General features: G+C 45.5%; 3 protein-coding genes across 3 annotated transcripts; 2 read left to right on the plus strand and 1 right to left on the minus strand.

Annotated features, from left to right (window-relative positions):
• Positions 1-5,719: 5,719 nt before the first annotated feature.
• Positions 5,720-10,376, plus strand: LOC307032938 (protein FAM200C-like; the record flags this gene model as incomplete). The annotated part of the gene is made up of 3 exons (XM_079671213.1): positions 5,720-6,880; positions 7,119-7,377; positions 9,787-10,376. 3 exons carry the CDS (start codon positions 5,720-5,722, stop codon positions 10,374-10,376), a joined length of 2,010 nt encoding a protein of 669 aa, XP_079527339.1.
• A 6,217-nt stretch (positions 10,377-16,593) lies between these two features.
• On the minus strand, positions 16,594-19,627 carry trappc1 (trafficking protein particle complex subunit 1). Its single transcript, XM_079667903.1, has 5 exons — positions 19,489-19,627; positions 18,712-18,810; positions 17,986-18,056; positions 17,738-17,876; positions 16,594-17,430 (listed from the first exon to the last, which is right to left on the minus strand). The coding sequence occupies exons 2-5, from the start codon at positions 18,808-18,810 to the stop codon at positions 17,302-17,304; spliced, it is 438 nt and encodes a 145-aa protein (XP_079524029.1). The 5' UTR covers positions 19,489-19,627; the 3' UTR covers positions 16,594-17,301.
• Positions 19,628-19,706: 79 nt separating this feature from the next.
• psmb6 (proteasome 20S subunit beta 6) lies at positions 19,707-23,488 on the plus strand. The gene is made up of 7 exons (XM_079667901.1): positions 19,707-19,859; positions 20,501-20,568; positions 20,662-20,727; positions 21,061-21,126; positions 21,224-21,353; positions 21,648-21,792; positions 23,301-23,488. The coding sequence occupies exons 1-7, from the start codon at positions 19,767-19,769 to the stop codon at positions 23,426-23,428; spliced, it is 696 nt and encodes a 231-aa protein (XP_079524027.1). The 5' UTR covers positions 19,707-19,766; the 3' UTR covers positions 23,429-23,488.
• The last annotated feature ends 889 nt before the right edge of the window (positions 23,489-24,377 follow it).

Below are 24,377 nucleotides of genomic sequence, written 5' to 3' on the forward strand. Positions count from 1 at the left end.
GGCAGTACATACAGGACCAAAGGCGACCCTTCTGTGTCCGTCAAATACACATACGGGTGCACCTGCGAGTCCTGGTCCGGTGTCCTAGCAAATTCGGGTCCTGATGACTGGGGATACATGCCACCTTACCGATCGGCGGAAATCGTTAGATCCCTCAAACATAGAATGAAAGTGATTAGGAGAAACCCAAACGTCCCATGCGTTGTCAGGTTTTGTAATCCCGTACGCATAACGCTAAAAAATGTAGTGCTCTCCGACGCTGGACTTTATGTCCTCGCGGTACATGCAGGGGGGGGTTCGCCACAAGGCCTCTTCGAAATTAAAGTTAAACCTAAGGTGGAACGAAACCTTCCTCGGGCAGCATCTAATATTAAATACCTGTCTAAAATTACATGTACGGATAAATGCACGGGGGATTATAGCCAACTTCAACCTCTAGACGTCATCCAAATGGCCACAGGATACACAGATGACAACCTATGGTTAAAATGGGTTGCCCAAACAGCCCAAGAACAAATGGCAGGGGATTGCCTAGCCTGTGCTACGGCCCGCCCGCAATTAGTCACTGACCCTGCGCCCCTGTTTCCCACAGATACCTGGGGGCACAACTGTATGTTACAACTGACTAGGATGGCCAGCCCTCCTAACTGTACCACCCTAGCCAAACTTTTCCCTCCAATTGATAATGACACTAGGACAGGCCCATTTACGCCTGACATAGGCGCCGGTGGGTACACATGTTTTTCCATGGTTGAAAAGTCCCCACGTTTTGACCTAGGAAATGTCTCTACGGATTGGTGTAACCTCACCATGTCTAGCACTAATATAGGACATTGGGCCAGAGCTGGGCTCTACTATTATTGTGGGGGTCACCGCCTGTTCACCCGTATTCCCGAACTATCTGTAGGATTGTGTGCTATGGTGCGCCTCCAGGCACCCCTAATGTTATTAGGCAAAAAACTGGGGCTCACGGACCCTAAAGACACACTTAATACCAACCTAATCACTCGACGTAGGAGACACGCGCTGTCCAAACGCCACGCCCCGGGCTCCTTCGATTTGTCTGTCGACTCTCCCACCTACATCGATTCCATCGGAATCCCACGAGGGGTCCCTAACGAATACAAACTAGCTGATCAAATAGCTGCAGGGTTTGAAAGTTTGCCAATTATCTCTGCCTTCTTCCCTGTGACCCCTATCAAAAATGTAGAAAGGATCAACTATGTACATTACAACATACTCCGATTGGCCAATCTCACTAGGGACGCGGTAGAGGGCCTGGCTGAACAATTGGGTCCAACATCCCTTATGGCTGTGCAAAATAGGATGGCGTTGGATATGCTTCTTGCAGAGAAGGGTGGAGTTTGTGCAATGTTTGGGGAGATGTGCTGCACATTTATTCCCAATAACACGGCTCCAGACGGTTCCGTCACAAGGGCTTTGGAAGGCCTTCGCACCCTATCTAAAACTATGCATGAACAATCAGGGGTACAAAATTTCTTAGAGGAGTGGTTCGCTAACATGTTTGGTCAATGGAAAGGTTTAATAATGTCTCTCTTTGTTTCTGTAGCTACTTTTGTGGCCATTTTAATAACATGTGGTTGTTGTTGTGTGCCGTGCATCCGCTCCTTGTGTGTCAAACTCATCATTTCCACCGTTGAAGGAAAAGCTGCTCCTCCCCCACTGTACCAAATGCCCTTGTTGGCATATGCGGAGGGAGAGGACGAGTATGATGATTCGGCAAACAAGGACACAATTTTTTAACATAGTTTGGTCGTTCTTAACTGTCATTGGAGGTTGTTTTCTGTTCTCAAAGGTTTAAGGAAGGGGGACAGACACAGTATTAAAGAAGGACAGTAGTTTTGTTTCAAATGTCTTATGTGTGTTGGTCTCGTTAATGCGAGACCAAAAGGGGGAAATTGAAGGATTATTTGAATTATTTGAAGGATTAAAGTAACGGGGTATGACAGGAAAGTAAAATCTGGTATATTCATTTTGGTGTCACCTTATATATGTTCATGTGTGTTAAATTTGAAGGGACAAAGTATCTTTTCCTCTCCCAATATATTGAGGTGAATTCTGTGTGTTTAGAGAAGGATGGGAGCAGGAGATCTCCATATTTGGGAATAGTGCCAGACGCTGGAATGCTTCCCTCGTAAAAGAAGGATGGGTGCGTAGCACAATCTTGTAGCAGATGTGTATGTGTTTTCATTGAAGTAAATATAAATGCTACATGATTACTGGTCAACTATACCTCTGTTCTTATTCTTTCATGTGTGGGTACTAAATGGCTACAAACATTGTGGAGAAATTAGCTTAAACATCTTTTATTACTCTATATGAAATGGAAGCAGTTTTATGACAGGGACGAGAGAGCTGGAGGAGGGTAGCACATTCCAGGAGTTTCAGCATGTCAATTGTCAGGGGAATCGACTTGTTTTCAATAGAGGTGTGTGGTTAGTTACTTTGTGTTAATAATAGCAGTATGTGTAAAGGAAGCTGGAAATATACAATGTGAAACCTTTTATTTGAAGTAAAGATGTGAACAATAGCTCAAACAAATGGAAGGGCCATAGGTAAGCCTGTGAGAAGTTTGACTATTTGAAAAGCATCTCTAATACCGCTTAAGAGCATAGGTAATGTGTTCCTCGTTGTTATTGATATGAAAGTAATTAACATGTATTACGTATATTTAGCCAACTATAACAACTATATCTTAAAACATACTTTTAACTTGTGTGTGGCAGTCAGGAGGCGGGAAGATGGACACAGGGACAAAGGGCCATAAACGGGGTGGGGGGCTGGCTACAAGATGTGAGCGGGGTTTCTTCTGCTGTGTCGCACTGATTGGGTACGACAGGCCATGTCTGGGTCTCTGCCAATAAGATGACCTCGGGGGAAAAGCCCGCTCACACCCCCTCCTGTGTTTTTAGTATGAAACACTGTGTTTTCTCGGGGTTCATTCTCTTTTTCTTCAGGCTGACCAGGAGGGTAGGACGGAAGTAGAGCAGGAAGTACTTCCTTTGTCTTTGTGTTTGTATGTGTAATTTGGACTGTTACTGTATATCATTAAAGCAAGATTATTGTTTAACTTGTATTCTGGTGTTTCTTAATCCCTTCCTTTTCTACGAACTCACCCAGCTTAGCAAACGACACGCGGAGACGAGGTTGGTTCTCAACATCCTCAAATCTCCAACAAGATGCATCAATCTGTTACACTTTAATAGGAAAACAGGCTGATTTCACGAAAACCAAGCAATTGAAACTTACAAAAAGTATATTAAAAAGGTAAACAATAAGGCTCCTCTACGTCAATAAATGCAACAGATGCAGCATTTTCTCAACAATGTTTGATTTACATTGTTCATCTTCCTCAGACGTCACTCATTGGCGGACAGCCCAACGATGATTTGGACTTTATTACCCCAAAAACACACAAGCCGCAGCTTTGCTATCATTGCAGTTCAGTCGTGTTTATATCCTACATTTGATTGTTAAGCATATAATGCTTCACCGAACACAGGAGGGGGCTTGGCTGTCTACAAATAAAGACGGCTCATTTGAACTCTCCCCAAATATAGTGAAGCTGAACCTGAACTTTGAATTCTCTGCTCCCATCATAATCTTGGCGATCTTCTTAAAATCGTGAATGCAGAATTAGAAATACTATGTAACTGGTTTGCATGCAGTTAATACATTATCCCTTAATGTGGCCAAAACAAATGACATGTTATTCAATACAAAGTCTGAGAGTAGAAATGACTGCATTATACGGATTTGCAATACAGAGATAGAAAAAGTTGGTGCATGTACATTTTTAGGACTGCTTGTTGACGAAAAACTCAATTGGAAGCACCATATAAATTATGTACAGACTAAACTGTCAAAAACAATAGGTATTTTGTATCATACTAAGAACATTCTTGAAGAAAATATACTCTTTATAGCAGTCTATTTCTCCCTACCTTTACTACTGCTCCGAAATATGGGGAAACACGTACTCAACAAATCTACAAAAAATAATAACATCCCAAAAAAAACGTATTACGAATAGTCTGTGGTTTTGGCAAATATGAACACACAACTCCCATATTTAAAAAAACTCAATCTATTAAAATGTGTTGACATAGTACAGCTTAAAACAGTACTGATTATACACAACAGATAACAAAATGCCAATAACATTCAAAAGCAGTTCCAAACCACAGCGTGAACATATTAATGTAAAAACAGTCACTTGAAAATAAGTGTTCACAATGTTTATATGCAATTATAGATATATATTATTATTATTATTAATTTGCCAAGTACATGTGTACATATGTATATATTTATATATAGTATTTTCATTTCCAAAAAGAGATAGTTGAAACTGCTATTGACATGTGCAGAAAAAGACCCTATATCTAGTTTTCGTATAACTCATTTGATATATATATATATATGCATTTATTTTTTTCCTGCCCTAACTTTTATTAAATTTTTTCTCCTGTTTTCTTTATTTCTTTGTACTCCTTCATTTCTAAACGTTTTTGACGCAATAATGCCGATGTTGTGTTAGGATGATGCACGGGAGGGCTACTTTCCATAAGTTATGCTTCAGCCCTCCCACTTCTACTAATTTTGTTCATCTTTGTGTGTATGAATTATACTTTTCTAGTTTTTTGGATGAATTAAAAAAAAAAAAAAATTACTTTCAGCTTGGGGGCCCCCTAGTGGCCGCGGGGGCCCTATGCATCTGCATAGTCCGCCTATAGGAAGAAACGGCCCTGCCCGTGTGTGTGTGCCTGTGTGTGTGTAGAGCACTGGTTCTCAACGGGGGCGGTACCGCCCCCCAGGGGGCGTTCAGAGAACATCGGGGGGCGCTGGAAGCAATATTTTTGAAAGGGGGGCGTTGAGGTGTTCTTGGGGGGCGTTCACGCATAATGTCTTTTTGTCATGAAAAACGCTGGCCACAGCGTCTTTTCCTGTACAAAAAGCAGCTGTCAGCATCTTTTGTTGCTATAGGAAACCACAACTCTGCTTGCGATTGGTCAGCTGTCAGCAGTGTTATTACGGGTACGTTCGTAAATGCACGAACGGTCAGTCCGCTCGGACAACCCGTCTGTTCTGCCGGAGCACCCAGCTGTGAGCGCTCAGAGCGCAGCGCTCTGGACTGTGGAACGGGGACGCTCGGAGCGCTCTGAGCGCATTTACGAATGTACCCTACAAAAAGCAGCCGGGAGTGGACCGGAAGTCGTTGTAATTTTGAGATCGCGACTGTTAATAATCTGTGTCACTTTGTTAAATTTTGATATGTTTTGATATGACAAATTCCACTAACAGATTCGAACTAAGTGGTCAGTTTATGAAAATAATACCCGTTTCTATGTCTGCTACGACATGGAAGAGCTGGCTAGCCAGGCTGCTCCACACAGAGCTCTGTTTGTTCAAAATTACAACGACTTCCGGTCCGCTCCCGGCACGATGTCTTGTCATGGCACCAACTAGCCCTCTAGCGTGTGCCGCCATATCGTGACACTACCCCCCCCCCCCCCCCCCCCTAAATATTAGCATCATAAAACAACAAAAATCATATCACATCAGCAAAATGGCCGCGAAAAAGATAAAATGCAGACAGTACTCTATTGAATATCTTAGCTATGGCTTCATACCGTCTCCTACCAATGCACAACTTCCAATGTGTTTACTTTGCGAACATGTATTTTCCAATGAGGGAATGAAACCCTCACATTTAAAGGAGCACCTTACCAAGATCCACCCGGATAAGGCAGATAAGGAGCGACGGTTCTTCCAGGCCCTCAAAGAGAAACATGGTAGGAGCACCATCAGCAGTCTCTTCGTTAGGAAGACCACCCAGACTGACAGCGGGCTAATAGCGTCATATAACATCTCCTTGCTGATAGCCAAATGTGGGCAGCCGTTCACAATCGGAGAGAAGTTAGTACTCCCTGCCATCAAAGAGGTCATATCTACTGTGATGGAGCGTGATCCCACACAGGTGCTGAAATCCATCCCACTCAGTAATGACACCGTAGCACGCAGGATTGATGAAATGGGCGCTGATACAGAGGAGCAGCTGTGTGCCATCCTGCGGGAAACTCCATTCAGCCTTCAGCTGGATGAGACAACCACTTCTGACAACAATGTTCTGTTGATGGCCTATGTCCGCTATAGCACCTCCAACAGTCAGGAGATGGCTGAGGAATTTTTATTTTCCAAATATCTGGTCACAGACACCAAGGGCCATACCATTTTTAATGCACTGGATGCTTATCTACAGGAGAAGTCAATCCCGATCAACAACATCCTTGCATGTGCTACTTTCGGTGCGGTTGGCAGGTACCGTGGCTTCACCACTCTGCTGAAGGAGCAGGTCCCGCATGTCCTCACAGTCCACTGTGTCTTGCACCGCCAAAACCTTGTGGCCAAATCTAAAAGTCCACCTCTCCACGAGTCTCTCAATGTTGCAGTAAAGGCAATAAACAAAATAAAAGCCCACGCCCTGAATAACAGATTGTTCCGACAGCTGTGCCAGGAAAATGATGAGACCTTTGAGCGTCTTCTTATCCACACTGATGTCCGCTGGCTCTCAAAAGGAAACTGCCTTGCTCGTTTTTGTGAGCTGTTTGACAGCATCGTGGAGTTCCTGGAGGAGGTGGATGCAGCTCTCGGGGAACAGGTGTCATCCAGCCGCTGCGACATCATGTACCTCGCAGACTTCTTTGGCAAAATGAATGAAGTCACGCTGAAGCTCCAAGGAAAAGGAGTTACTCTGATCCAGAGCAAGGCGTTCATCCACAGTCTCACCTCCAGGCTGGATCTATACCGGCAGAGCATAGGCAGGAGGCAGTTTGCTCATTTCCCGCTGTTGACCAAGGTGATCTAGCCTAGGCTACTAAATAATGATAATAATAAATAATACATGTAATAAATGTAGGCTACTCTATGCAACACTATATTTGTGTTCCTGGTTAGTATAAATAACTTATGTTCTGAATGTATTATGAGAATAAAGAAACATCAATTAGTAAACTAATTAGCAATAAAATAACCAGTTTAAAATCGGATGGAAATATTCTGCACCGATAACAATTTCCTGGTTATACTCATTGCAGGTGTCTGAGGCTCTTACCGATGAGCGCCTCCTCATTTACACAGACCACCTGTGGATGGTGAATGCCGACTTGAAGATCCGCTTCAGAGATCTTTTGGACCTCGATGTTCCCACCTGGGTGGTGCAGCCCTTTCAGGCGGACGTGGCGGAATGCGAGCCAGCAATACAGGAGCATCTCATCGACATCCAGAGTGATGATGAGGCCCAGGCTATTTTCCGCACCTCTGGCTGGGGCAACATGTGGCTCAAATACTCTCAGCGTTACCCGGCTCTCTGGGAGAAAGCGAGGCTGCTTCTTCTGGCTTTCCCAACCACATACCTCGTGGAGCAGGGATTCAGCCAGGTCCTCCACATGCAGTCCAAGTACCGCAATCGCTTGAACTTGACGGCCTCAGGTGCACTGCGACTGAAACTAAGTTCTCTGCAACCCGCAGTGAAGAAACTGGCGGAGAACCACCAAGCGCAGGGCTCACACTAACCTTCCCCCCCCCCGCAATTTGGCGAAATGCAACACCTTTCCGACCTGTTAGTTCTGTAGGCCTAATGTACAGTTTTGTAGCCTACTGTTTGTTCTGCACTGGACATGTGTGAAATTGCTGCTGTTCCGTAGCAGTCTGTTTGTAGTCTCTGCTCTTGTCTGAGTTTGTTTAACACTCATAAATATCATTTGTATTCATATTCACATGGCTTTTCTGCTCTCTGGTAAACTAATGATAATGATATTCCAACTGCCCAGTTAAATCAAATATATTATTTGGCATTCAGTGACATGCTTTTTAAATGATATAACACAGAATATTAGTCAACATTAATATTCAGGGAAGAAAATAAGTCTACTTTTTTTGATGGGGGGCTGTAAGAGACCTGGATAATGGACAGGGGGGCGCTGGCCCAAAAAAGGTTGAGAACCCCTGGTGTAGAGGCTTCTCAATTCTTAAATTTACCCTCATCGACTCCCCTCCTCGAGACTTAGGCCCTTTCTCATTTCATCAAATCTCCCTCCTCGACTCCTCGACTCCTCGGTCCTCCGGTAGTGACCCGGAAATGAATTTCAGCGCGCCATGTTGAAGGACATCTCATTTCTCTTAATGCACTTCGAGGACCGAGGATCGAGCGTCGAGGAGGCTCTCTGGAGGAGCTCTAACAGAGGAGAGAGGAGAGAGGAGAGGAGAGAGGAGAGAGGAGAGAAGAGAGGAGAGAGGAGGCTCTCTGGAGGAGCTCTAACCGAGGAGACACTGATGGGTCCTCCACGGCTCCTTCGTGGATGCATTTCCGGGAACAGAGATGTTTCAAAGAGTCGTGACGCAAGGCCGGACTGATCTCAGCCAATCACAGCTCTGCATGCATCCCCTGGATATTATTTTATTAACTGCTTTCATCGTGACGCGATGTTTACAGGGAGAACAGCTGTGCTGGTTTGGAGTCGTCTGCTTACTTTTAATACTTGTAAATAAAACTTTTGGCCCGTAATTTATTTTCCTCATTGTAGCGACCAGAGAGGGGGAGGGGGGGATATATCCAGTCTCTGATGGTGTTACGTTATTATGAGAGTGCTCTCATACTCGTTTGATTCTGAAATTGTATATATTTACATAAATATATACATATATATGTGTGTGTGTGTGTGTGTGTGTGTGTGTGTGTGTGTGTGTGTGTGTGTGTGTGTGTGTGTGTGTGTGTGTGTGTGTGTGAATGAATCAAAGTAAATATATAAGTGGTCATGAACACATCTGTCCATCAGACAGAGGGCTGCTGTGCCTCCTGTCATCACTAATGGACGTCTCTTTAAAATGACCGCTCAGAGGAGAGGAGTTCTAATTTCTCTAACCGCCTGCTGCTTCCCCTCCTCTCTCCTCGGCTCCCCTCCTCAGTCCTCCGCTCGCATCTCCTGTGGGCGGGACTAAATGTCGAGGATAGGAGTCGAGGAGGGGAGTTAGAGAAATGAGAAAGGGCCACAAAAAAACAAAGAAACACAAAAAGAAACACACAAAAAACAAACACACAAACAAACACACAAAAAACAAACACACAAAAAACAAACACACAAACAAACACACAAAAAACAAACACACACACAAACAAACAAACACACAAACACACAAACAAACACACAAAAAAACACACAAACAAATAAAGAAACACACAAACAAACAAACAAACACACAAACAAAGAAACAAACACACAAACAAACAAACAAACACACAAACAAACACACAAACAAACAAACAAACAAACAAACAAACACACAAACAAACACACAAACAAACACACAAACAGACACACAAACAAACAAACAAACACACAAACAAACAAACACACACACAAACACACAAACAAACACACAAACAGACACACAAAGAAACACACAAAGAAAGAAACACACACACAAACAAACACACAAACAAACAAACACACACACAAACACACACACAAACAAACACACAAACACACAAAGAAACAAACACACACACAAACACACAAACAAACACACAAACAGACACACAAAGAAACACACAAAGAAAGAAACACACACACAAACAGACACACAAACAAACAAAGTAAATCGATGAATTTATGTAAATAAGTATCGATGATGTTCAGAGATCTATAAACTACAGGAACCACATTCAGAAAATATAACTTATACTTTATATTAAATATATGTCAGGGGGCAGGGGTCAGGGCTCAGGGGGCAGGGCTCAGGAGTCAGGGCTCAGGGGGCAGGAGTCAGGGCTCAGGGGTCAGGGCTCAGGGCTCAGGGGGCAGGGTTCAGGGCTCAGGGCTCAGGGCTCAGGGGGCAGGGCTCAGGGCTCAGGGGGCAGGAGTCAGGGCTCAGGGGTCAGGGCTCAGGGCTCAGGGGGCAGGGCTCAGGGCTCAGGGGGCAGGGCTCAGGGGGCAGGGCTCAGGGCTCAGGGGTCAGGGCTCAGGGGGCAGGGCTCAGGGGGCAGGGGGCAGGGCTCAGGGGGCAGGGCTCAGGGGGCAGGGGGCAGGGCTCAGGGCTCAGGGGCAGGGCTCAGGGCTCAGGGGTCAGGGCTCAGGGGGCAGGGCTCAGGGGGCAGGGGGCAGGGCTCAGGGGGCAGGGCTCAGGGCTCAGGGGGTAGGGGTCAGGGGTCAGGGCTCAGGGGGCAGGGGGCAGGGCTCGGGGGTCAGGGCTCAGGAGGCAGGGCTCAGGACTCAGGGGTCAGGGGGCATGGCTCAGCGGTCAGGACTCAGGGGGCAGGGCGTCGTGCGGACAGAGACTCAAAGCTGTTTTTATAAGAATAAATATTTCTGCGTCCCTGAAGTCAATAAAGGTTCATCATCCTCCACTCAAGTGTCCTTCGTCATCTCCTTCCTCAAGTCCTTTATATCCTTCTCTCCTTCCCTAAGTCCTCCTTTGTGCCCTTCATTTGTTTTCAGTCCTTTTTATATCCTTCTTAAAGTCCTTCCTTGTGTCCTTGTTCTTCTTTGGGTTCCTCTCTTCAAGTCTTTGTTTTCCTCCTTCTTCCTTATCTCCTCAGCTCCTTATCTCCTCGTCTCCTCGATTCCTCCTTGTCTCCTCGCCTCCTTGTCTCCTCAGCTCCTCGTCTCCTCGCATCCTCCTCTCCTCCTCGCCTCCTTATCTCCTCAGCTCCTTGTCTCCTCACCCCCTTATTTCCTAGTTTCCTCGTCTCTTCAGCTCCTTGCTTCCTCCTCGTCTCCTCATCTCCTTGTCTCCACACCTCCTCGCCTCTTCCTCGCCTCCTTATCTCCTTATCTCCTCGTCTCTTCAGCTCCTCGCTTCCTCCTCGTCTCCTCATCTCCTCACTTCCTCCTCATCTCCTCGCTTCCTCCTTGTCTCCTCAGCTCCTCGCCTCCTTCTTGCCGTTTCGTGGCTTGTTGCCTAGCAACGTGTCCATCTCAGCAATGAGGGGCGGAGTCAGCTGAGAGAGAACCTGAAGCAGAACATATATATAATGTTTAGTGTTCTATCTATGTATAAACATGACGTCATGTGTTCGTACCCGGATGGAGCCGAGGTTCTCCAGCAGCTGATCTGTGTTCGAGACCCCCAGAAGAACCGAGCTCCCTCCCTCACTGCGAAGACACCACGCTGAGAGACAGGTGAGAGACAGGTGAGAGACAGGTGAGACAGGTGAGAGACAGGTGAGAGACAGGTGAGAGACAGGTGAGAGACAGGTGAGAGATAGGTAAGAGACAGCTGAGAGACAGGTGAGACAGGTGAGAAACAGGAGAGAAACAGGTGAGAGACAGGTGAGAGTCGGCTGAGAGACAGGTAAGAGACAGCTGAGAGACAGGTAAGAGACAGGGGAGACAGGTGAGAGACAGCTGAGACAGGTGAGAGATAGGTAAGAGACAGCTGAGAGACAGGTAAGAGACAGGGGAGACAGGTGAGAGACAGGTGAGACAGGTGAGAGACAGGTGAGAGACAGGTGAGAGATAGGTAAGAGACAGCTGAGAGACAGGTGAGACAGGTGAGAAACAGGTGAGACAGGTGAGAGACAGGTGAGAGACAGCTGAGAGACAGGTAAGAGACAGCTGAGAGACAGGTAAGAGACAGGGGAGACAGGTGAGAGACAGGTGAGACAGGTGAGAGACAGGGGAGAGACAGGTGAGAGACAGGTAAGAGACAGCTGAGAGACAGGTGAGAGACAGGTGAGAGACAGGTGAGAGACAGGTAAGAGACAGCTGAGAGACAGGTGAGACAGGTGAGAAACAGGTGAGACAGGTGAGAGACAGGTGAGAGACAGCTGAGAGACAGGTAAGAGACAGCTGAGAGACAGGTGAGACAGGTGAGAGACAGGTGAGACAGGTGAGAGACAGCTGAGAGACAGGTAAGAGACAGCTGAGAGACAGGTGAGAGACAGGTGAGACATGTGAGAGACAGGTAAGAGACAGGTAAGAGACAGCTGAGAGACAGGGGAGACAGGTGAGAGACAGGTGAGACAGGTGAGAGACAGGGGAGAGACAGGTGAGAGACAGGTAAGAGACAGCTGAGAGACAGGTGAGAGACAGGTAAGAGACAGCTGAGAGACAGGTGAGACAGGTGAGAGACAGGGGAGAGACAGGTGAGAGACAGGTGAGAGACAGCTGAGAGACAGGTAAGAGACAGCTGAGAGACAGGTGAGACAGGTGAGAGACAGGTGAGACAGGTGAGAGACAGGTGAGAGACAGGTGAAAAATACTTTTCTGAGGACTTTTCTAAAGACTTTCTGAGGACTTTTCTAAATACTTTTCTGAAGACTTTTCTAAAGACTTTCTGAGGACTTTTCTAAATACTTTTCTGAGGACTTTTCTAAAGACTTTCTGAGGACTTTTCTAAAGACTTTCTGAGGACGTTCTAAATACTTTTCTAGAGACTTTTCTTAAGACTTTCTGTGGACTTTCTAAAGACTTTTAGAGGGGAGAATGCTGAGGAAACTTCCCAGCATTCTGGACAACGGGTCTCCCCCCCTGCATGCCACACTGGTTTCCTAGCGGAGCACTTTCAGCCACAGACTGAGATCACCCATAACCACCACACAGCGCCAAAGGAGCTCTTTCCTCCCAGTGGCAATCAAACTCTTTAACTCTTCACCCCTAAGTAAAGTGCACTGAGAACTCCCACATCAACACTATGTGCAATATACTGTAAGTTCCATCACTGCAATACACTCCCTTCTATATATATAACTATGTGCAATATTATATTATATTATTATTATTAGTATTATTAATAATGCTATGATAAAGTGCTAATTTTTTTGCTGAAGAAATAAACGTCGTCCGATGAGGTGCTTCCACGTTGGGAGGAATCTTGTAAAAAAAAAATTTTTGCACTATAACTACTAAATACTGCTAATAATAATTGCATTGATTGTGTGACTTTCTATGTTTCTACGTTTTATGAGGTCTGTGGATGTTTAATTGCTCTTTTTGCTTCTGTGTTTATTTTGTTTATTGTATTTTGTTACTCTGGCACAACAATTTCCTTCGGGATAAATAAAGTCTTATCTTATCTTATCTTATCTTTTCAAAAGACTTTCTGAGGACTTTCTGAAGACTTTTCTGTGGACTTTTCTGAAGACTTTCTGAGGACTATCTAAAGACTTTCTAAAAACTTAATGAGGACTTTTCTAAAGACTTTCTGAGGTCTTTAGGACTTTTTTCTAAAGACCTTTCTGAAGACTTTCTGAGGTCTTTAGGACTTTTCTAAAGACTTTCTAAAGACTTGCTGAGGAATTTTCTAAAGACCTTTCTGAAGACTTTCTGAGGTCTTTAGGACTTTTCTAAAGACTTTCTAAAGATTTGCTGAGGAATTTTCTAAAGACCTTTCTGAGGACTTTCTGAAGACTTTCTAAAGACTTTTCTAAAGACTTTCTGAGGAATTTTCTAAAGACCTTTCTGAGGACTTTCTGAAGACTTTCTAAAGACTTTTCTAAAGACCTTTCTGAGGACTTTCTGAAGACTTTCTGAGGACTTTCCAAATACTTTTCTAAAGATTTCTGAAGAGTTTCTGTGGACTTTTCTAAATACTTTTCTGAAGACTTTCTGAGGACTTTCTAAAGACTTTTCTAAATACTCTTCTGAGGACTTTTCTAGAGACTTTCTGAGGACTTTTCTAAAGACTTTCTTTGGGCGTTCTAAAGACTTTTCTAAAGACTTTTCTCAAGACTTTTCTAAAGACTTTCTGAGGACTTTCTAAAGACTTTTCTGAGGACTTTTCTAAAGACTTTCTGAGGACTTTTCTAAAGACTTTCTGAGGACTTTTCTAAAGACTTTCTGAGGACTTTTCTAAAGACTTTCTTTGGGCGTTCTAAAGACTTTTCTAAAGACTTTCTGAGGACTTTTCTAAAGACTTTCTGAGGACTTTTCTAAAGACTTTCTGAGGACTTTTCTAAAGACCTTTTTGAGGACTTTCTGAAGACTTTTCTAAAGACTTTCTGAGGACTTTCTGAAGACTTTTCGGAGGACTTTTCTAAAGACTTTCTGTGGACTTTTCTAAATACTTGTCTGAAGACTTTCTGAGGATTTTTCTAAATACTTTTCTGAGGACTTTCTGTGGACTTTTCTAAATACTTGTCTGAAGACTTTCTGAGGACTTTCTAAAGACTTTTCTAAAGACTTTCTGTTGACTTTTCTAAATACTTTTCTGAGGACTTTTCAAGAGAGTTTCTGAGGACTTTTCTAAAGACTTTCTGAGGACTTTTCTAAAGACTTTCTGTGGACTCTTCTAAATACTTGTCTGAAGACTTTCTGAGGACTTTCTGTGGACTTTTCTAAAGACTTTCTGTGGACTCTTCTAAATACTTGTCTGAAGACTTTCTGAGGACTTTCTGTGGACTTTTCTAAAGACTTTCTGTGGACTTTTCTAAATACTTTTCTGAGGACTTTTCAAGAGAGTTTCTGAGGACTTTTCTAAAGACTTTCTGAGGACTTTTCTAAATACTTTTCTGAAGACTTTTCAAGAGAGTTTCTGAGGACTTTTCTAAAGACTTTCTGAGGACTTTTCTAAAGACTTTCTGAGGACTTTCTAAAGACTCTTCTAAAGACTTTCTGTGGACTTTTCTAAATACTTTTCTGAGGACTTTTCAAGAGAGTTTCTGAGGACTTTTCTAAAGACTTGCTGAAGACTTTTCTAAAGACTTTCTGAGGACTTTTCTAAAGACTTTCTGAGGACGTTCTAAATACTTTTCTAGAGACTTTTCTTAAGACTTTCTGTGGAATTTCTAAAGACTTTCTGAGGATTTTCTGAAGACTTTTCTGTGGACTTTTCTGAAGACTTTCTGAGGACTATCTAAAGACTTTCTAAAGACTTAATGAGGACTTTTCTAAAGACCTTTCTGAAAACTTTCTGAGGACTTTTCTAAAAACCTTTCTGACGACTTTCTGAAGACTGTTCTGAAGACTTTCTGAGGACTTTCCAAATACTTTTCTAAAGACTTTCTGAGGACTTTTCTGAGGACTTTTCTGAAGACTTTCTGAGGACTTTTTAAAGACTTTTCTAAAGACTTTCTGAGGACTTTCTGAAGACTTTTCTAAAGACTTTCTGAGGACTTTCTAAAGACTTGCTGAGGACTTTTCTGAAGGCTTTTCTGAGGACTTTCTAAAGATTTTTCTGAAGACTTTCTGAGGACTTTCTAAAGACTTTTCTGAGGACTTTTCTAAAGACTTTCTGAGGACTTTCTGAGGACGTTCTGAGGACTTTCCAAATACTTTTCTAAAGACTTTCTGAGGACTTTCTGAAGACTTTTCTGAAGACTTTCTGTGGACTTTTCTAAATACTTTTCTGATGACTTTTCTAAAGACTTTCTGAGGACTTTTCTAAAGACTTTCTGAAGACTTTCTGTGGACTTTTCTAAATACTTTTCTAAAGACTTTCTAAAGACTTTTTGAGGGCATTCTAAAGACTTTTCTAGAGACTTTTCTTAAGACTTTCTGTGGACTTTTCTAAAACTTTTCTGAATACTTGGTTCAAACTGTGTGTGGAGGTTGTTGGTCGGCAGTATGTTTTTCATTGGGATTAGAGATTGTATCAGGGATACACTGTTTGAACACACACACACACACACACACACACACACACACACACACACACACACACACACACACACACACACACACACACACACACACACACACACACACACACACACACACACACACACACACACACACACACACACACACACACACACACACACACACACACACACACACACACACATCTGTAATTGTATGACTTCCTGCTGATCACTCGTCTCCAAACAGGAAAATCTGCTTTAATCCAAGGTTATCCTAAACTGACGTGCTAGCATTAGCTCTGTGTGCTAACACAGATGTTGGTGTGTGTGTGTGTGCTGAGCAATAAGTTAATCTCTCTGTGAGTTCAGTAGGTCACAGTGACAGTTTTCTGTTACGTAATTAACGTTTTAATTCTTTAAATGAATGAGTACAGAAATTAACTTTATACAGATCTTTGTAAGATAAGGAAATACTTTGTGCTTCCTTTAATGTTTGCAACTAATCCAATACAATATGTTCATCTATCAACAAAGCTTAAACAGACCAATCACAACTGAGCTCTTCCAGTTTAGGGCATTTGGTTTTTAGATTTTTTAAATAAATGTAAACATTCTTGTTTCATCTTTTGCTGAAGCGACCAAACAGACTTTCTTAGAAATATCTCATAATATTCAAAAAGCTCTCTGATGCTCTTTTCACCCTCTGTCTGAAACCAGAGCTGCTCTGATTGGTTAGCTGGCCGGCTCTGTTGCGATTGGTCAACCAGCTTAGAGATGTCCCGCCCCTTAGCCTATCACGTACAATGTGTTGGAGCGCTAGCCAATAGGAGTGTTCCATAGTGATGTCACTATGTTCCTGAAGTAAACAAAGGGGTCCGATGAAGATCTATAGAACTACAGGAAGAGAGAGAGACCTCTTTAAACGTCCCGGTTTCCAATCCAATACGGAATAGAGGAAAGCATCTCAGCAGGAAAAACATCAGACTGCAGTCGCATGTTAAGAGACTTTATTCCAACAAATAAATACAAAACAGCGTATGTGTGTGTGTGTCTGTGTGTGTCTGTGTGTGTGTGTGAGTCTCTGTGTGTGTGTGTGAGTGTGTGAGTGTCTGTGTGTGTGAGTGTGAGTGAGTGAGTGAGTGAGTGAGTGAGTGAGTGAGTGAGTGAGTGAGTGTGTGTGTGTGTGTGAGTGTCTGTGTGTGTGTGAGTCTGTGTGTGTGTGTGTCTGTGTGTGTGAGTGTCTCTGTGTGTGTGTGTGTGTGTGTGTGTGTGTGTGTGTGTGTGTGTGTGTGTCACTGTGTGAGCGTGTGTGTTTCTGTGTTTCTGTGTGTGTGTGTGTGTGTGTGTGTGTGTGTGTGTGTGTGTGTGTGTCACTGTGTGAGTGTCTGTGTGTGTGTGTGTTTGTGTGTGTGTGTGTGTTTCTGTGTCTGTGTGTGTGTGTGTGTGTGTGTGTGTGTGTGTCTGTGTGTGTGTGTTTGTGTGTGTGTGTGTTTCTGTGTGTGTGTGTGTGTGTGTGTGTGTGTGTCACTGTGTGAGTGTCTGTGTGTGTGTGTTTCTGTGTGTGTTTCTGTGTGTGTGTGTGTGTGTGTGTGTGTGTGTGTGTGTGTGTGTGTCTGTGTGTCTGTGTCACTGTGTGAGTGTCTGTGTGTGTGTGTTTCTGTGTGTGTTTCTGTGTGTGTGTCTGTGTGTGTGTGTGTGTGTCAGGCAGCTCGGGGGCTGTAGTAGGGCAGCGCTCTGATGAAGGTGTCCAGGCGGCTGCCGAACAGCTCGCTGTCCAGACTCTGACCCAACACACACACCGGGTTCTTCACCACGTACTCCACATACAGCTGGAGAGAGAGACAGGTGAGAGAGAGACAGGTGAGAGAGAGACAGGTGAGAGAGAGAGAGACAGGTGAGAGAGAGAGACAGGTGAGAGAGAGAGACAGGTGAGAGAGAGAGACAGGTAAATGAGGTTTTACTGTAATCTTGCAGATCGGCTGACTCAGAATCAGCTTCAGGTTGTTTTTTCATCCTGAGTCATGTTCTTATATTATACAAGATAAACATCAGACATTATAGTAAAACGTCTGTCTGTCTGTCCGTCCGTCCGTCCGTCCGTCCGTCCGTGTGTGTGTGTGTGTGTGTGTGGCTCACGCTGCTGTAGATGCTCTGCAGTGTCTCTCTGGCGTTAACCACAGATAGGTCAGTATTTAAGATGAACCTCAGGCCGCTGGGCGTCTCGTAGTAATGCAGACGGTATTTACTGGTCTGGAAGGACAGGAAGCCCTCCTTCCTACAGACGGACGGGTAGCTAAGGACCACAGACAGGTTGGGAGACAGACAGGTATACAGACAACAGACATGTATACAAAGAGAGAGAGACAGGTAGCTGTGAAGGATACATGTCCAGAGGAGACATCTTACTGACGAAGGATCGGATGGAGAACAGCATCCCGTACATCAGCTTAAACTCCTGCAGACAGACAGGTGAGAGAGAGACAGGTGAGAGAGAGACAGGTGAGAGAGAGACAGGTGGAGACAGAGACAGGTGAGAGGCAGACAGGTGAGAGGCAGACAGGTGAGAGAGAGACAGGTGAGAGGCAGACAGGTGAGAGAGAGACAGGTGAGAGGCAGACAGGTAAGAGAGAGAGACAGGTGGAGACAGAGACAGGTGAGAGGCAGACAGGTGAGAGACAGACAGGTGAGAGGCAGACAGGTGAGAGGCAGACAGGTGAGAGACAGACAGGTGAGAGGCAGACAGGTGAGAGACAGACAGGTGAGAGGCAGACAGGTAAGAGAGAGACAGGTGGAGACAGAGACAGGTGAGAGGCAGACAGGTGAGAGACAGACAGGTGAGAGACAGACAGGTGAGAGACAGACAGGTGAGAGCCAGACAGGTGAGAGGCAGACAGGTGAGAGACAGACAGGTGAGAGGCAGACAGGTGAGAGACAGACAGGTGAGAGGCAGACAGGTGAGAGGCAGACAGGTGAGAGAGAGACAGACAGACAGACAGACAGACAGACAGACAAGACAGACAGACAGGTGACAGACAGACAGACAGACAGACAGACAGACAGACAGACAGACAGACAGACAGACAGACAGACAGACAGACAGACTGTCTCACCTCGTCCTTGGAGATCCCCGCCTGTTTCTTGCGGTTCCACTCGTTGTAATACAGACAGCTGCCGTTACGGTCAAATATGTACAAGTTATGGACCGTCATCTGAAACACAAGCACGTTTAATATCATGAAACATGAACAACATATAATAACACAGCTGCTATCATCTGGCAGAACATTACAGAGACTGAACTATTGTTTCATATCCAAACTGAATTATAAAGATTAGACCGTTATATATTAAATTAGGTGTTTTTCTAGCTTTGTGTTGCTTAATGTCCAGGATTGTAATGCATGTTAATTGAGTCTGGTCAGATAACAGTCTGTCCTTCTATTAAGTATTATTAAAATAAAAAACACTTTAATAAGCAGGTATAATCTTATAGTAAACATGTTGTAAAAACCCGTTGATTCAGACTAACGCATGTATCTTTCAGAAATCAATACATCTGAAAGCTCTGGGTTAATTTAAATTAAAGCCGAATTTAACTTTATATCCTCCTGATGATAAAGAAGCTGTGAAATCATTTCAATCGCGAGTTTATTTCTGAGTATTTGATGTTAAATATCGGTATTAAAATGACTCTTTCTATTAAGGGACTCTGGTTAAACGGCTGTTTCTCTCAGTTAGACAGAACACCTTACTACTACAGGTACAATGGCTTATTAAAGAGCAACACATGGTGTTAAACACGTTGAATTCAGCCTTTAAAGGTGATTTTAAAGTGATTTAAAAGTGATTTATTTTTGAGATATTTCCGAAGCAAAATCGCTGTTTACCTTCTCTTCCGGTTTCCGCTCAGGGCCCCACTGCAGGCTGTCCCGTTACATGCCGGATCAAAACTGCCTCTTTGTGGACAAATCTACATTTACTTTAATATTAAAATGTTAAGGATCATAAATGGCAGTTTTAACCAGAAAGTGGTCATGTATTGCACTTTAATGATAAATATGTAATATGTATACTACCATCCAGTAGAGGGCGGTACTGCACCTTTAAGAGCGTTCCCGCCATCACTCGCTACAAGAAGAAGAAGCCCTCAGTACACAGTGACAAGATGGCGGCAGCAACTATGAGTCCGTTTTTCTCTCAGAATATCAACCAGAACTCTCTGGTTCCGGACTGGACCTCTCAGGAAGTCAGCACCGGGGTGAGTACCGGCTCCGGGTCCTGAGAGGAGACGAATTATACAGATAATATACAGCTTTTAAAGAGATATTAACCTCCGTGTCTGGATGAGACAGCAGTTCAGGAGCTAACGGTGGCTAATGCTAACTCTGAATAAAGCAGTGAAACTTGAATCAAGTGAGCCTATTATCGGACACACTTCACCCAGTACACCCCTGGCCTAGATCTGTCCGATAATAGGCTCACCTGGAGACGAGACAGTGTCCGATAACGGATAATAGGGAGATGCTTTGTTGATCCCCGATAACGGATGATAGAGAGATGCTTTGTCGATCCCACATTGGGACATGTCTTCATCCCAGCAGAAGGTAGATAGGACATTAATTAGAAGAGATATATATGCAGTAGAAGCTAAACAGAATACACCAAACGGTGACTATACTGTCAATGTACCCACACTTTATAAACAGAAGTATTGGGCCACCTCCACATTACAACTACTGTCTCTCTCACCTGTCCGTCTCTCCTGTCTCTCTCTCACCTGTCTGTCTCTCCTGTCTGTCTCTCTCTCACACCTGTCTGTCTCTCTCTCACCTGTCTGTCTCTCTCTCACCTGTCTCTCTCTCCTGTCTCTCTCTCTCACCTGTCTGTCCCTCTGTGCAGACCACCATCATGGCAGTAGAGTATGATGGAGGCGTGGTGATCGGAGCGGACTCCAGGACCACCACCGGGTACCGATCAATAAACATGAGATAATCAATCATCTGATTATGTACATAAAGACTGTGTCCTCTGAACTGTCTGTCTACCTGTCTGTCTCTCAGAGCGTACATCGCTAACAGGGTGACAGACAAACTGACTCCCATCCACGACCGCATCTTCTGCTGCAGGTACGTGCACATCTCTAGCTCCTTATTATCTCTATATTAATGTGGTGTTGATGTGTGTCACTGTGTGTTACTGTGTGTCGATGTGTGTTACTGTGTGTTACTGTGTGTCGATGTGTGTTACTGTGTGTCGATGTGTGTTACTGTGTGTCACTGTGTGTTACTGTGTGTCGATGTGTGTCACTGTGTGTCGATGTGTCACTGTGTGTCACTGTTTCACTGTGTGTCGATGTGTGTCACTGTGTGTCACTGTGTGTTACTGTGTGTCACTGTGTGTCACTGTGTGTTGATGTGTGTCACTGTGTGTTACTGTTTGGTAACGTGTGTTCTCCTCAGGTCCGGCTCAGCTGCTGACACTCAGGCCATCGCTGACGTGGTCACCTACCAGCTGGGCTTCCACAGGTAACACACTCTCTCTGATTGACAGCTCCCTCAGGTGTGTGTTGTTTACCTCCTGTGTATTGATGCTCACCGTTGTTGTTGTTTACCTGTGTGTTAGCATTGAGCTGGACGCACCCCCCCTGGTGGAGACAGCAGCCAACCTGTTCAGGGCGAGCTGCTACAAATACAGAGAGGAGCTGAGTGCTGGAATACTGGTGGCAGGATGGGACCAGAGGAGGGGGGGACAGGTACACACACCAGAGGAGGGTGGGGGACAGGTGTACACACAGAGCAGAGGAGGGAGGGAAAGGTACACACACCAGAGGAGGGAGGGAGAGACACACACACACACACACACACACACACACACACGAGGGGGGACAGGTACACACACAGAAGCAGAGCTACACATTACTACACAGAGCTGAACATTCATAAAAATAAAAGACCTAATTGACCTGTCTCTCTCTCCCTCCCTCTCTACCTGTCTGTCTCTCTCACTTCCTCTCGACCTGTCTGTCTCTCTCTCCCCCCTCTCACAGGTGTACTGTGTTCCCATTGGTGGGATGCTGGTGAGGCAGCCCGTCTCAGTGGGGGGGAGCGGCTCCTCCTACATCTACGGCTACATGGACTCCAACTACAAACCCAACATGACCAAGGACCAGTGCCTGGAGCTGGTGGGAGCAGGTACTGAGGGGCATGCTGGGAGCTGTAGTCCTCATCTGGTCCACTGTAGAGCTGCTGCAGGGCATGCTGGGAGCTGTAGTCCTCATCTGGTCCACTGTAGAGCTGCCACAGGGCATGCTGGGAGCTGTAGTCCTCATCTGGTCCACTGTAGAGCTGCTGCAGGGCATGCTGGGAGCTGTAGTCCTCATCCGGTCCACTGTAGAGCTGCTGCAGGGCATGCTGGGAGCTGTAGTCCTCATCTGGTCCACTGTAGAGCTGCTGCAGGGCATGCTGGGAGCTGCAGTCCTCATCTGGTCCACTGTCGAGCTGCTGCAGGGCATGCTGGGAGCTGTAGTCTTCATCTGGTCCACTGTAGAGCTGCTGCAGGGCATGCTGGGAGCTGTAGTCCTCATCTGGTCCACTGTCGAGCTGCTGCAGGGCATGTTGGGAGATGTTGTCATATGGTCCACTGTAGAGCTGCTGCAGGGCATGCTGGGAGCTGTACTCCTCATCTGGTCCACTGTAGAGCTGCTGCAGGGCATACTGGGAGCTGCAGTCCTCATCTGGTCCACTGTCGAGCTGCTGCAGGGCATGTTGGGAGATGTTGTCATATGGTCCACTGTAGAGCTGCTGCAGGGCATGCTGGGAGCTGTACTCCTCATCTGGTCCACTGTAGAGCTGCTGCAGGGCATACTGGGAGCTGCAGTCCTCATCTGGTCCACTGTAGAGCTGCCGCAGGGCATGCTAGGAGCTGTAGTCCTCATCCGGTCCACTGTAGAGCTGCTGCAGGGCATGCTGGGAGCTGTAGTCCTCATCCGGTCCACTGTAGAGCTGCTGCAGGGCATGCTGGGAGCTGTAGTCCTCATCCGGTCCACTGTCGAGCTGCTGCAGGGCATGCTAGCAGCTGCAGTCCTCATCTGGTCCACTGTAGAGCTGCTGCAGGGCATGCTGGGAGCTGTAGTCCTCATCTGGTCCACTGTAGAGCTGCTGCAGGGCATGCTGGGAGCTGTAGTCCTCATCTGGTCCACTGTAGAGCTGCTGCAGGGCATGCTGGGAGCTGTAGTCCTCATCTGGTCCACTGTAGAGCTGCGGCAGGGCATGTTGGGAGATGTTGTCATATGGTCCACTGTAGATCTGCTGCAGGGCATGCTGGGAGCTGCAGTCCTCATCTGGTCCACTGTAGAGCTGCTGCAGGGCATACTGGGAGCTGCAGTCCTCATCTGGTCCACTATAGAGCTGCAGCTCTCATCTGGTCCACTGTAGAGCTGCTTCAGGGCATGCTGGGAGCTGTAGTCCTCATCTGGTCCACTGTAGAGCTGCTGCAGGGCATGCTGGGGACATGTGGTCCAAAATATTTACAACAAAAACTTGAGATTCTTTCAAATAATAGAAAATATTTATAAATAAAAAAACTTGAAAAACTCCAGAAACTCCTTGTTTATAAAATATAACCAGGATATTATTTCAGATGAAATACAAACTCACCCGTCCCTCTACCTTTCTCTCCACCTCACCTGTCTGTCTCTCAGCGGTTGCCCTAGCGATGGAGAGGGACGGGTCCAGCGGGGGTGTGATCCGATTGGCCAGCATCTCTGAGGCGGGGGTGGAGCGACGAGTCATCCTCGGGAACCAGCTGCCCAAGTGCTCCACACACTAACACACACTCACCCACTCTGTGCTGTGTTTGGTTTTGCTGTCAATAAAGTTTCAGTCTGTCTCTGGCCTCCTGTCTGCTTCTGTTAGCTTAGCACAAACACTGTAAGTGAAGGGAAACTGTTAGCATGTGTAACCCCGACTGAGCTGCTGGGATCTGACTTAATTACTCGTGACTTCACACGTTAGACCGGCTGCTCTCCCCCATGTGACACCGGCTGCTCTCCCCCATGTGACGTCACACGTTAGACCGGCTGCTCTCCCCCATGTGACTTCATACGTTTGATCCAGCGTTGCTGCGTCATGACCACATTACTAAAATGTGGGCGGGCTTTAAACCCACGGGCCAATCAGAAACGTTGCAGTCAGAAACAATGAGATGTGTTCTGGAAGTAATATGGTCTGTGTTTACATTAGCATGCTAACACTCAGAGCTAACCTGTACTGGAGAGAGTGTGTGTGAAGAAGCAGGAAATCAAAAGGAAGTCACCTTGTGGTAAACCTGAGAGAGAGAGAGAGAGTTTGAGCTCCATCCTGTTTCATAGAGAATCCTTGATGTGGTTTGGAACATGATGTGGAGTTTCATCACGGCAGCATTTAGCTGAGTTTCTGCTGGGAGAATTCTCCTGATGAGATCTACTCTCTCTCTGAAGCTACTGACCCAGAGTCAGCTCTTTAGGAACAGCTGGAAGAGGGGGGGCTACAAGGACCAGGACACTTCAGAGACATGTCTTTAGTAACAGCTGGAAGAGAGGGGGGGGGGCTACAAGGATCTGTTTGGGGTATGGAGCAGGACACTTCAGAGACATGTCCTTAGTAACAGCTGGAAGAGAGGGTGGTGATGGGTGAGCCGTGAAACGTCTCATAAACCAGCTGAGGTGCAGTTCCCTCAGACTCCAGCAGGGGGAGAGGTGCAGTTCCCTCAGACTCCAGCAGGGGGAGACTCTCCCTCA

Source organism: Notothenia rossii, assembly GCF_949606895.1.
Source record: "Notothenia rossii genome assembly, chromosome: 3".
Taxonomy (NCBI): domain Eukaryota; kingdom Metazoa; phylum Chordata; class Actinopteri; order Perciformes; family Nototheniidae; genus Notothenia; species Notothenia rossii.

What these genes read in the sequence shown, in the direction of transcription:
- trappc1 (XM_079667903.1), bottom strand. Translation starts at nt 18,810, where the DNA reads ATGACGGTCCATAACTTGTACATATTTGACCGTAACGGCAGCTGTCTG. An exon ending in CGGGGATCTCCAAGGACGAG is followed by an intron (nt 18,057 to 18,711) that starts GTGAGACAGTCT and finishes GTCTGTCTGCAG; the next exon opens with GAGTTTAAGCTGATGTACGG. An exon ending in AAGATGTCTCCTCTGGACAT is followed by an intron (nt 17,877 to 17,985) that starts GTATCCTTCACA and finishes GTCCGTCTGTAG; the next exon opens with GAAGGAGGGCTTCCTGTCCT.
- psmb6 (XM_079667901.1), top strand. Translation starts at nt 19,767, where the DNA reads ATGGCGGCAGCAACTATGAGTCCGTTTTTCTCTCAGAATATCAACCAG. An exon ending in CTCAGGAAGTCAGCACCGGG is followed by an intron (nt 19,860 to 20,500) that starts GTGAGTACCGGC and finishes CCCTCTGTGCAG; the next exon opens with ACCACCATCATGGCAGTAGA. An exon ending in TACCAGCTGGGCTTCCACAG is followed by an intron (nt 21,127 to 21,223) that starts GTAACACACTCT and finishes CCTGTGTGTTAG; the next exon opens with CATTGAGCTGGACGCACCCC.